The sequence below is a fragment of the Crinia signifera genome, chromosome 1 (genome assembly GCF_055691185.1).
Source record: "Crinia signifera chromosome 1, ASM5569118v1, whole genome shotgun sequence".
Classification (NCBI taxonomy): domain Eukaryota; kingdom Metazoa; phylum Chordata; class Amphibia; order Anura; family Myobatrachidae; genus Crinia; species Crinia signifera.
Window position 1 is genome coordinate 406,725,513 of NC_139217.1, and position 14,264 is coordinate 406,739,776.

The 14,264-nt window shown below is 45.0% G+C and overlaps 1 protein-coding gene and 1 long non-coding RNA gene across 4 annotated transcripts in view; one reads left to right on the plus strand and one right to left on the minus strand.

Annotated features, from left to right (window-relative positions):
* The window catches only part of FAM174A (family with sequence similarity 174 member A), a 29,104-nt gene extending 24,982 nt beyond the window's left edge, over window positions 1-4,122 (minus strand). The window contains exon 1 of one of the 2 annotated variants that reach the window (XM_083151728.1): window positions 3,591-4,122. In XM_083151728.1, the coding sequence (XP_083007854.1) occupies window positions 3,591-3,898 (308 nt within the window). In that variant the 5' untranslated portion in view covers window positions 3,899-4,122. The remainder of the gene's footprint in view (window positions 1-3,590) is intronic. The other variant, XM_083151730.1, reaches the window with a different exon arrangement.
* Window positions 4,085-14,264, plus strand: part of LOC146016430 (uncharacterized) — a 42,574-nt gene continuing 32,394 nt past the window's right edge. For both annotated transcript variants that reach the window (XR_014449332.1, XR_014449326.1), the window contains exon 1: window positions 4,085-4,274. This is a non-coding gene — a long non-coding RNA (uncharacterized LOC146016430). The remainder of the gene's footprint in view (window positions 4,275-14,264) is intronic.

Consider the following 14,264-nt stretch of genomic DNA (forward strand, 5'->3'; position numbering starts at 1 on the left):
GAATGGATGAGTGCCGGTTGGCCGAGACTGAATCCTGATAAAACAGAGGTCCTTATGATTGGACCTCAACATCAAAGGACAAGACTGCAGCACAGCCACCCAACTGGACTGACACTTGGGGGTACAGAATTACAAAACTCTGATCAGGTGGGGAATCTTGGCGAGGTACTAGATGGTGGATTGACACTTAAACATCAGATATCAGCCACAATCAAATCCTCATTCTTTCATCTGAGAAACATAGCCAGATCTGCCAAAAGTCATACATGCATTTGTATCATCTCGTTTGGATTACTGCAATGCCCTTTACCTTGGTCTACCAGCAAAAGAACTGCACCGATTATAGCTGGTACAAAACACAGCTGCCATGCTGTTAACAAAACAGCCCCGCTCTAGCCACATTACTCCCATTCTCTACTCCCTTCACTGGCTGCCAATAAAATGGCGAATCATTTTCAAGATCAATCTACTGAGTTTCAAAGCCCTACATGACCAAGGCCCAAGGTACCTGAAGCAGCTTCTGATTCCATACTGTCCCACCCGATTACTGCGGTCTGTAGATGAAGGACTTTTAGCAGTACCTAGGATCTCCCGTAATTCATCTGGGGGTCGAGCTTTTAGCCATTCAGCTCTGACTTTATGGAACTCACCTACCAGCACAGTTCGAGAGACCCCCACTCTAGAATGCTTCAGAAACAGACTCAAGACCTTCCTATTTACTCAAGCATTTCCTTCAGTCCCTTAAGTATTGTTTATGAAAAGTTTTTCTGTACTTAATTGTTTCTGTACTGTATTACATTCATTCTATCTGTTCAGCGCCTTGAGTCCTATTGGAGAAAGAGCGCTATATAAATAAAATTATTATTATTATTACTACGGTGTGTAATACACATTAACATGTACAGCATTATGTGTAATGGGCATTATGGTGTGTGACAATGTGTCATGGGCATCACGGTCTGCAAATTAATGTGTAATGGGCATTATGGTGTGCACATTGGGAATCTCCAATTCTCTGCATTGAAGGAAAATGACATATAAAATTAATATCTGTAATAAAGATAATATATGGCATAGTAATCTACAAAAAATAGCCTGTTTTCAGGAGTGCGGCAGGGAACACACACAGAATCCATGATAACTTCACAGGCCCAGAAAATGTTTAAATTGTCAAGTGCAAAAACAGGCATATTTTGGTTGCCCCCCAAAGAGTTAATGAGGTAACCTGGTCGTTAGTTGGTAGGCCCATATTTATTACATATAATTGCAATTATTCTGATTATCAATGCTTAGTAATATAGAGTGTGCCCCTGCAATATTCAACATAGCACCTTTCATTATGTTTGGAATAATACAAATTATGTTTGTGTAATACAAAGTCCATGAATATAGCTTTCGACCTGCATTAAAGACTAGCATTTTTTATAAATATAAGAGCAAATGATGTAGTGACAACATCATATGTATCCCTTATCCAAATATCCTGAAAACCGACTGGGTACATCTGTAACTGACTAACTGACACTACTGGGCAAATAACATGTAACTGGCACTAAATGTGTGAAAGGACATGATTGCTTAGCATTTAAATTCAGTATCTGAGATTTTATACAAACTTTTCTTCATGTTTTGAAAACGAGGAGGTTATCCTGGTTCACTCCATTTGGCAAATTCCTTCTTAGATGGACAAAACCATGTGCACTGCAGGGGGGCAGATGTAAAATGTGCAGAGAGAATTAGATTTGGGTGAGTTATTTTGTTTCTGTGCAGGGAAAATACTGACTGCTTTATTTTTAAACTGCAATATAGATCTCACTTTAAAGTAGAGATGGAGTGGGTCTCGATCTTGCAGGGGATGGCGGAAGAGACGCCATCCCCCGCCAGCCGCCGTAAGGGGATGTGCGCGCGTCGCCTTACAGCGGGGCTCCCCCCGCCTCGCCGCACCCCCCCCTAACCCTGTCTGTCTCCCTGAAGCGTCTCAGTCAGATGGGGCGCCTCTCCGCCAGATTCTGGCGCATCGCCAGCAAAAATGAGAGGCGCTCCATCTGTAAAACCCCATCCAAATCTAACTCTCTCTGCACGAGTAACATCTACCCCACCTGCAGTGCACATTGTTTTGTCCATCTAAGAAGGAATTTGCCAGAAGGAGTGAACGAGAATAACCCCCTTGTTACATGCACAAATAAAATATATTTGTGTGTATTTCATGTGTTTATACAACATAAAAGCAAGATGTCTCTTTCAAATATAAAAATATTCCGAAATACGGAATAATCAGTTATCCAAATTTCTTCTGGTCCTAAGCATTTTGGATAAGGGATACTCAACCTGTATAAAGAATATGCCACCCTTCAGTTGTTGTGGTACAAGTAAAAAAAAAGTAGTTGCTCATCACAGATCCTTGTAGTAATAAGTTGGATGGTCAGTCTGTGTGGGTAGTGATGTATCTAATTTTTGGGGGCATGACCTATATCCTTCCAATGCTCTGCAAGGCCATGCCCCTATTTTCACATCTGTGGGGGCATGGACAGTGGCTCACAACCCTAGCCCCTCTATCTCTATGAATAGACCCTGTGCACATGCATACAGCTTCTATTCCCCACAGAGCAGCGTCTTCCGACTGCCCCCACCATGGACACTGCCAGCCCAAAAAAACGGGATGGTCCTGCAAAAGTCGGGACAGTTGGGAGTTATGGTAAGATATTCATGTACACAGGCAACACAGAGGGTCAGTCTATGTATGGAAAGTAAAACAGTAACATAGTTGGCTAGGTTGAAAACAGACAATCAATTTTAACCTATATTTGATCTCCTGCCATTCACATCTTATGTTTATAAATGACCCCAATGAAGTTACCTGTTTAAATTCCCTATTATGCAAATCGCCGCAAAAAAATATGTCCAAGTTCAACCCTTTCTACATAAAGATGGTCAGGCTGTGCAGGTAGTGATGTATTGAAAGTGCTTAGGGGGGTATCAGTCACTAGAAAAAAATGAAGGTCGAGACTCCTTAGGTCAAAAGAGATTGAAGTTCGACAGGGTCCTTAGGTTGACAATGCAGAAGATCAACACATATTTTTTTTTTTTAGAAGTCTAACTCTAGACTTCTAGTCCTGGATGCTGTCTAAAGGCCCATACACACTGGGCGACTTTGGGCGAGGAGGCTTGAGGAGGGCTTTGCATAGCGCTGCGCTATGCAACGCCAACGCCCCTCCCCCGGCGCCGGGCAGGGGGAAAGCCAATCATCACTGTCCATACACACTGGGCATAGTCGCCCAGTGTGTATGGACCCGAGTACAGCAGACGCTCGTAATGCTTTGGGCCATTCTACCTCCATGCGCTATTAAATGGTAGGGCATGAACTACAGTACCACCAGTTCTGGAACCTGTGTCAACCTTCTGCAATATCAACCTAAGGGCCCTGTTGACCTTCAGTCCCTGTAGACCTTCCAGTGTCAAAACAAGGAGTGTCGACCTAAAGACCGCATCCTCTTTTCGAGGCTCATCAGTGAACATCTGGGCTCAACCTGTGCAGGGTATTAGAGGTCGACCCTCAACATGCGCAATCAGGGTAGCAGTGCTGGACTCACCTGATGGTTCTGATCACGAAGTAAATGATGACAACAGCGCTGACCAGTACCAGGACGACCAGGGCCCGCTGCGTCTGCGGTTTCGGGATGAGGGGTGTAGCTGCTGTGGAGGACAAGTCTCCGTTGGGGACGATAGAGCCGTTCCTGCTGACCGCGACTGGGGGCTGCGGACCGCTGACTCCAATGGGGGACGTTGTGGCGGCGGATGTGTGGCCCTGGAAACCCCGCGCACTGGGGAGACAGGCCAGGGCACACAGGAGCGTGGCGACCCAGCGGGGCGTCGGCCATGGCGCACTGCCACCACGCATCTTCTGGCCGCCTCCTCCCCCGCCCGGAGGAGAGGGGACTACGGTATAATTTTTAATAATGATTGTACCCGAGACTCGGGACACAGCCTACACTACTGCGTATATGGACCACTTCCCGGTCCCGGACTGCACGCTGCGTGGTTGCTAGGCGACATGCCGCATCTGTACGTGGTCACGTGACACGAGCGCGTTTACTGCACTGGCTGAAACTACCCAGTCTGCTGCGGCAGCTGTCTGGCTGCTGTGGACGGTAGATGCTATTTCCTCCTCTGATGACGTCACCCCATGTGACCGGCTGTCTTCATCAAGTGGAGGAGGTAGCAGAGCAGTATTATATTTTGCTGCAGGAACATATTGTGAAGTTTATAAGATTCAGGTACACATTCAGAGGCATATTTGCCAAGTCAGCTTATAATAAGCGGATTTGGGCTTGTTTTTTTCGTGAGTTGCTTATTTTTTTTGATGGTTGCTTGTTTTTGGGCTTATTATTTTTTTCAGTAGCTTGTTTTGGGCTTGTCTTATTTTGGGCTTGGTTTGTTTTTCTCTGTAATTCAGTTATTCAGCACAGAGATAAGGGACAAACACAGGTGAGAACTAGGTTTATAGAAATGGCAATGACTCCCATTATCTATGTTGCTGCTTGTGTGTATTCATACCTCCCAACCAGTGGCGTAACTAGCGGTAGGCACCCCCCGCGGTGGCGGGGGGGACAGGGGCGCAGGTTTTGGAGAGGTGCGCTCGGCAACCTTCTCCATGGCAAGCAACGCCAGCAGCAGCCCGCAGGCTGTTTGATCCCTGCAGCCACCATCCACAGGTATAGGCGGTCCTGCGCTGTCACATCTCTGAGTGACAGCGCAGTTAGCCCCTCAGCGCTCCGTTACCGGGGCTAACTGCGCTGTCACTCAAATGCTGTGTCCGCGCTGTGTCATTATGCCGGGGGAGCTGAGGAGACGGAGCCCGCTGTAACATTATGATGGGGGAGCTGTCACTCTCCGCCCTACGGTGTCTCCACATAGCGCCTGCAGCGCTATTTCATTGCCTGCCCTGCCTAATAGAACCCTCCTGCTCCAGGCTGCACGGCTGTGCAGACTTCAAGCCAGCAGAGAGACCTCTGCAGGAGCAGATAAGTATAATAACTGCAGCAAGTTTGCATGTGAGTGTGTACACCTACCCCCCCCCCCCCCCTGCAGCCTATAACCCTAACCACACACACACACACACACCACAGCCTATCACCCTAACCATACACACACACTGCAGCCTATACACCGCAGCCAATAACCCTAACCATACACACACACCACAGCCTATCACCCTAACCATACACACACACCGCAGCCTATAACCATAACCATACACACACACACACACACCACAGCCTATCACCCTAACCATACACACACCACAGCCTATAACCATAACCATACACACACCGCAGCCAATAACCCTAACCATACACACACACACACCACAGCCTATCACCCTAACCATACACACACACACACCGCAGCCTATAACCATAACCATACACACACACACAGCAGCCAATAACCCTAACCATACACACACACACCACAGCCTATAACCCTAACCATACATACACACACCCCGCAGCCTATAACCATACACACACCGCAGCCAATAACCCTAACCATACACACACACACCGCAGCCAATAACCCTAACCATACACACACACCACAGGCTATAACCCTAACCATACACACACACACCGCAGCCTATAACCATAACCATACACACACACACCGCAGCCAATAACCCTAACCATACACACACACACACCGCAGCCTATAACCATAACCATACACACACACACCGCAGCCAATAACCCTAACCATACACACACACCACAGCCTATAACCCTAACCATACACACACACACACACCGCAGCCTATAACCATAACCACACACACACACACACCGCAGCCTATAACCATACACACACACACACCACAGCCTATAACCCTAACCATACACACACACCGCAGCCTATAACACTAACCATACATGCACACCACGCATCCCACAACCCTAACCTTACACACACACACCGCAGCCTATAACCCTAACCATACACACACACACACCGCAGCCTATAACACTAACCATACACACACCCCGCAACCTATAACCCTAACCATACACATACACACACCACATCCTATAACCCTAACCATAGAGTGTATAGTGTAAGGTACATTATGGTGTGGGGTGTATAGTGTGAGTGGAATTATAGTGTGTATCATATAGTATAAGTGACACTAAGACGTATTGCCTAATGTATAAGGGACAGTATGTGGGGGGGCGCCTGAAAATATTTTGGCTGGGGGGAGCAAAATTTATAGTTACGCCACTGCTCCCAACTGTCCCGCTTATCGTGGGAATGTCCCGGTATTTTGGGACATTGCCGCGTTCCTCCCGCGGCCGGCAGTGTCCCGCGGCGGGGGGGCAGTTGTGAGTCCCCCCTGTCGTCCGTGAATAGACGTTGTGCGCATGCGCACAGCGTCTATTCTTGCAGGCAGAGGGGCTGGGGGCTGGCCAGCAGCTCATAGAGCTGTTGGGCATGCCCCCACAGTGGCGAAAAACGGGGCGTGGCCTTGTGGTAGCGGCGCAATTATAAGTCACGCCCCCTTTTGATAGGCCACGCCCCGCAAAAAAATCGCTGCGCGCACCCTGTCCCTCCCCGGCATCTGCAAAACTTGGGAGGTATGTGTATTCAGTAGGGATAATCTGATTTTAATAATGATGCTTGTAGTAAGATTGTTACACATGGTACAATTCTCCTGCGCACATTGCACAGCACAAAACGTATGTGCTAACTAGATTGCATTGCATCGCATATAAAACGCATGCGATCTAGTACAAAATGTACAGCGCCTATTGCACCATGCATACTTCCCAACATGACCCTCTCCAGGAGGGACACAATGCTCTGCTCCTGGACTTTAATCTTAACGTATGATTTACCCTCATTTGTGTTGAACAGGTAAATTGCTAAGAAAGTGGCCTCAACACAGGTGATGGCAACTATAAATTAAGAGGGAAGTGCAGGAGCAGAGCAATGTGTTCCTCCTGGAGAGGGTCATGTTGGGAGGTATGCCATGTATGGTAAATATTTCTCAGTGCGTACAAAGGACACTTGAGATTTTTCTTTAGAGAAGTAAAATATCTCCTATTGGGGCAGTTGTATGAAGGCGCGCTATGGGGAAGAAGGGGGTATCAGCACATGTTATGTGCACTGATACCGCTTCTCCCCCATGTAAGAAGGAGCCGGTGTGCACAGGCCGATATGAACGGTCCACAGAGCTGACTGTTCCGCCCCCTGCCGCTATCTGCTTCAACAGCTGCAGGCTGACGAAGCCCTATACCCAAAACAGTGACATCACTGTCCCTGCTGCTGGCTTCGGGCTGCACTGGGGATCTCACGTGAGTAGCGAGATCTCGCGCATGCCCAGTACAGCCTGCCATGTGTAAGGAGACAGCGTGTCAGTGTTAACTGATGCGCTGTCACCTCAAGGGAACACCGCCAGAGGGGGGAGTTTGTGCTCGCTGACAAGATGTTAATACATTTTGTCGATGTCCCTTCCCGCTTCGCCTCCTTAATGAGGTGAAGCAGGAAGTGTTATAGTATTCTTTAAAATACAGTTTTGTGCTGATAAAATATCATTGTAAAGACATTACATGTAGATTGTATAAATAATACGTAGAATATCTATCTATCTATAATCAAATGTAAATTGGGCTTGTTTTTGGGCTTCTTTTGGGCTTGTTTTTTGGTCATCGGTGGCTTGTTTTACGTTTCAGAGTTGGCAACACTGTTCAGAGGGTGATCACACCCGGCGGCCCTTCCGCCCAGTGGTTCTTCTCACTGTTTATACCCGGTGTATGTGTCACTAGATTCATACAAAGAAGATATGAAGCACACATTTAAGAGGTAGATACATATATTACAGAGGTGCAAAGCACCTCCATAATATGTGTATCGTACCTCTTATGGAGGTGCAAAGCGGAGACGGATACACAGGAGGTCGCTATACCCCTGCACATCATGACGTGTGTCACCTACTTATACTGGGGAGCTGCAGGACAAGAGGACAACACCCCCCCCCCCATCTACCAGGCTTTACCCTTAACCCTTGTTTGTAATCCAGCGGCATCAATCCCCCCCCCCCCCCCCCCCCCCACCGACTCACCCGGCGGCACCCCCTTGTTCTCATCTGGCGACACCCCCTATCCCTCCTCCTCCTCCTCCATCCAATAGCCGACACCTGCACCCCCTCCCCTCCAACTCCCCAATCAGTGTCAGCATGCTTCATGCACAACCCTTGATCTCCCACATGGCACCAGCAGCCTGCACCCCTATCTCCCGCCCAGCGGGTGCCTGATGACTTACCGACAGTTGGAATCCCAACTTACACAGGCCATTTTCCCTTGGGGTGGGTCTGACCCACCCTCATAGAGGAAGAATAGAATAGGTGGTGAGCGCAGTAAACCTGCAAGGGGATTAAATGTGCTTGTCCAGTCAGGCTCCTGAGTCGGGATTCCGATGTTGGAGAAAGAACGTAGGATTCCCGACTGTTGGCAAGATATACAGTACCATACACTACCCAGCAGCCTTCATCCCTCCCCTTAAAAGCTAAACACCAATTAGCTGTAGTAAAATGCCGGTTCAGTGATTGGGTCTTTCCACTGAAGAGAGGAGGTCATCGAGCAGCCGTTCTTAGAAAACATAAGGCACAATGAATCTTTCATCTACACTGTGGCCCCTGCCGGGCATAACGAGAACAATTCTCTTAATGTTTTTTTAGATAGCTGCAGGGCAATTCCAACAAAAAGTGGACATGGGTCATGAAAAAAAAAAGTTGGGATATTCAAAATATGAATTTCCCAGCGCATCAGTCATAGTCTATAATATTTTTAAGAAATCAGTTGGTAAGTGTGTCACATGACATGCTGCCATTTTGTCTTATATCAGTAATGGTTACAGACACTGATTGTAACCACTGATTATCTATTGCTGTTTTCTGAAAACAAGGGTAAGAAACTTGGATTATTGTAGTATATAACACAAGTTGAGGACAAGTTAAGATGTGGCACATATTTGGTGTTACATCCGTTACGTTTTTTTGTTATTTTTTCCATGATATTTTGGGTAAAAAGATGAGTAAATGCATGATATTTACCAGATCTCTAATGGTTTTTGATAGGATTAAAAATTCCTTTGCCATTTGTTCACAACTTATTTCCTTTGGCAGTTCTGTACTGTAACCTATGTAACATGCTTAACATAACAGACATAACATAGTTTATGTTACATGTATTACATTAACAATATATGCCCGTTAGCTGTTATTACAAGTTAGCATTCTTATCCCTGATGAACAATATGCAAGAGAGAAATACAAAGAAGGAAGCTTTGACTCCTGCAGAAAGAATGAGAAAATACAGAGCCAGACTGAACACAGGAAAGCAATTCAAGGAAATTGCACGCTGCCTAGGCTGCATGCATACCCAAGGAGCGCAGTTGTACTCAGAAAAAAATATAATAACAATAATAATTTTCCTTAATGGAATTATTTATTAAAAAACAATATATAACAATTTATACATAGAATAAAAATTCATTAGAAGTGCACTTCAAACATAGATCAGACAGACAGGACAAACAACATAAGACAAACGGATGCTTGGCATATATGGTAACTAATATGCTTATTTCTCAATACAACACTGACAAGGCAGATTTGTGTGCATAGTTACCAGTCCTGCTCTTTAGATAGAGCTTCAAGCTGCACAGAAATGTCCCCACTCTATGTGTGTGGTCAGGGCTCAGTCCTTCCTCTACTCAGCTGGATATTCTCAATTGCTGAGGAGGGATGCAGCTGCAGCCAAAGCAGTGTACCCACTTTGCAGACAATTTTTAGCAGCAGAATACAGGGGTCACTTTGCAATATCCTGGCATCAAACACAGCTCCAGCTGTGTTTGATGCCAGGATATTGCAAAGTGACCCCTGTATTCTGCTGCTAAAAATTGTCTGCAAAGTGGGTACACTGCTTTGGCTGCAGCTGCATCCCTCCTCAGCAATTGAGAATATCCAGCTGAGTAGAGGAAGGACTGAGCCCTGACCACACACATAGAGTGGGGACATTTCTGTGCAGCTTGAAGCTCTATCTAAAGAGCAGGACTGGTAACTATGCACACAAATCTGCCTTGTCAGTGTTGTATTGAGAAATAAGCATATTAGTTACCATATATGCCAAGCATCCGTTTGTCTTATGTTGTTTGTCCTGTCTGTCTGATCTATGTTTGAAGTGCACTTCTAATGAATTTTTATTCTATGTATAAATTGTTATATATTGTTTTTTAATAAATAATTCCATTAAGGAAAATTATTATTGTTATTATATTTTTTTCTGAGTACAACTGCGCTCCTTGGGTATGCATGCAGCCTAGGCAGCGTGCAATTTCCTTGAATTGCTATATCTGTATAGAGGCACACAACCTCTGTTTCCAAGGAGCTGCAATAGCCCTCAGAATCTCTTTATAATTTTATAATTTTTTTTATTTGTTACAAGCACATATTCCTTCTATCCTACCAGCGCTCCTAGGTGACCCCAGGGTCACATTCCTCTTCTGAACACAGGAAAGGCTGCAGAAATAAAGAAAAAAAAAGGTCAGAATGGACTCGTGCCAGAAAGCGAGCAGAAGCAGTCAAATCAAAAAAATGAATGACAGAAATGCGAAAATGCATTTGTTAATCATCAGGCATTAATTGACAAGAGTCCCTCAAAATCACTTGTATCACCACAATTCTTCCATTATTAGCTGCTTAACAAAAACAGTAAAAAGCTCACGAACAGTACATGTAATGGACACCCTGCAGGTGTCATAGCTTCCTTCTTTGTATTTCTCTCTTGCATATTAAAACCACATGAAATACTGATTATAAACATATACTTTCTGACAGTACATGTTCTCAACTTGTGTTATATACTACAATAATCCAAGTTTCTTACCCTTGTTTTCAGAAAACAGCAATAGATAATCAGTGGTCACAATCAGTGTCTGCCTGATAACCCTTACTGAAGTAAGACAAAATGGCAGCATGTCATGTGACACACTGTTACCAACCGATTTTAAAAAAATACTATAGACTATGGGGGTATGCAATCCATGATCACGGCTCTCGATCCCTCCCGATAGCCTGATCCTGGTCCGTTTGCTATTTGCCTGACAGCAAATCGGCAGGTGGGATTCAATGTCCTGCCTGATGATAGGTGAAAAGGTGGCTTGGCCGCGAAAATGGCCGTGGATTGTCGATCTACGTCCGGAATCGCAACAGCTTTTAGAGTCCGGCTCGGAAATAGCGGCGGACGATTGCATACCCCCTATGACTGATGCACTGGGAAATTCATATGTTGAATAGCCCAACTTTTTTTTTTTCCATGACCCATGTCCACTTTTTTGTGGGACTGTCCCTGATATAAATGAGAGGTTGGTGGTTATGGCCAAAACAAGATGATGAGATATGGTACCCATCTGCAAACATTGTTAGAAAGGTAAATGACCATGTACCAGTTAATGCATGGGGCCTTTTTTCATTCCCTGATTAATGTATTTGATGGTTACATCCGTGACATTTTCTGGTTACATCCATTATGCATACATTCCTTTAAATATTGTCAAGGTTCCTCCATCTTCATGACCAGGAGATTCATGAATCCCTTAAACTAATCCCCTTATTATGGACCACACGAAGACTGTGGCATATTCTGCGGCACAAAGCGGGTCTTAACCCTTACCATTCACCACACCTTCCCATAATTAAAAATGCGAACTTTTTGGATGGAATGGCCGCACATCCTTTTACTATGTGGAGGTTGGCGGGAGTATCTACACTGCGAAATCTAGTTTCAATTGATAAGAAAGCCCCACTGACATACACAGAATTATCCGACAGTTACGCAATGATAGACCTGCTAGCTTTTCTACAAATGAGATTTTACATCAATCATGTGATTAGTCACTTCTCACCCCTTGATTGGCAAAACACATTTGATACTTTACTAACATACATAGTACCTAACAAAAAAGCCATGTCAACTCATTACACCTTTTTGAGAACTGTAATTGACAATGAAAAAATATCAGGTGGAATGTCTAAGTGGATATCACACTTTTCCCACCTTACAATGCGTACTATAGAAAAAGCACTAGAGTTTTCGAGAAAGACACTACCCGCCAGCATGTATACCTTTTTAAACACATTTTATTATACATATCTCTCTCCACTGCGATGCTACCACATGGGTACTCTTGAGAATTCTTCATGTCTCCGATGCCATCAGGCTGATGCTGATCTTCTTCGTTTATGGTCATGCCCTTTCATTCAATATTTTTGGCACTTAATCAGGCAATATGCAGAATCCACACTCATAAATCATGTCCCGTGTACACCAGACTGGGCAGTGTTGGGAATTTTTAACCCAAATCAACGCATGACTTTGAATAGTAAAAAAATACTACTAGCTCTCAGTGCAGCGGGACGTAAACCAATACTACAAAGTTGGCTGGATAGTACACCCCCACAAATTCCATTATTTAAACAAAAGTTCAATTTCATCATTAGGATGGATTGGATAGAGACATTGCTAAACAAAGAAAAAAGAGTAGAAAAATGTATATCTCTATGGGAACTTTACATAGACACTTTGCCACTCCCGGTGAGAAAACAATTGCGTAAATTCAGAGGCTTTAGCGTCTAAGTCCAGAAACCCCGGCTTGTTAGCGGCTAGCAGTTAGTCCGGTTTTCTGACGCTTTAGCGCCTAAGTCCAGAAACCCCGGCTTGTTAGCGGCTAGCAGGTAGTCCAGTTTTCAGACGTTTTTGCGTCTCAATTTAGCGTCTGCATGGGGGACTCCCCCTTTGGTAGTGGTGTGCCCGGGGTGTCCACTTTTACATGCCCCCGTTGTCAGCGGTGCGCAGGGCTGCCTATTTCACCGTGAAACTACAAGTACCACAGTGACCTGTCAGCACCTGGGCAGCGCAATGCTGCTGCTGCTGCCCGGCGCTACGCTGATAACGTAAGCTGACAATACGTAGCTTACAGCTAGAGCGGCACAATAAAAATATATTGAAAAAAAAAAGAAAAAAATATTGTCACGGTACAGATGGGGCAGGTCCCATCTTGGCAGGGGATGGCGATGGAGACGCCAGCTGCCATCCCCCGCCAGCGCCATCTGCATAATGAGAAGGGGACGCGCGCGCGACAGCCCTTCCAGCCGCTCCCCCGGGTCACCGCCGGCTTGTCGGCGGTAACCCGGGGTCCCCGCCGCCTGCCCGCACACCCCCCCCCCTAAACCTAAGACGGACAGGGTTCCCGTCGCCGAAGATTGAGACACGGGTGAGACGCACGCGCGTCTCAGTCAGATGGTGAGGCAGGCCCCTGGCGGATCACCAGCGCTGACGTTCTGGCGATTCGCCAGCAAGGAAGAGGCCTGCCCCATCTGTAATAAGAAAAACTTTCCTGAAAATTGGACTAAAACAATCTGTGTATGCTTTATTGTTAAAAAGTACGGAATAAATATTTGTTGTAGTTTCAAAGAAATCAGACATATTTTATTTCAGAAATCACCATGTCCTATCCTGGTTACATCTGTTACATTTAAACAGTGAATTGATTTATAGCAGACAACAATAGTGAGGCTTGTTCACACTTCATATTTGTATTCACCAGTAGATAAAATTGTGGTGAAATTTGATTATTTATGTGCATTTAAAATTTGTAGCAATCCAGATAATTACCACAAACATTGTATGTGAGAGTTACATCCATTACTTTTGAATTGCCCTGCACCAAATTAACAGCAATGAATTGCCTTGTGCTCTTCCCTATCATGCTTATTTAATTGCTTTAGCAAATGCTATATACAATTTATAAAAATACATTTTTTTTTTGTGTGTTCTTCTAATGTTTAATGTGACGCTAAGGCTGCCACTAGTGAGTATTTTTTATTTATACATATGCGGCTTATTTTAAACAGGTTGAGTATTAATTCTGCCTTTTGCCTTCTATAGAGAGCTTATGCAATCTCTTATGCATACTGTACACTTTTTAACAGTTGGTTTGATATCGAGTGTTACAATGGTGCATTTTTGGTGCCAATTCTGAATATGCTGATGGGTATAAAAAAAACCTCCAGCAAGAGAGTGGTTAGTATGAGGTAGGATTTCCATTGATTTTGGTGCTATGATGTGCAGCTTGAGAATGGTCCTATTCGGACCGAAACGTCGCAAACTAACCTACTGAATATGTATAAATAAAAATCAGTGTTTGTGCTGAAA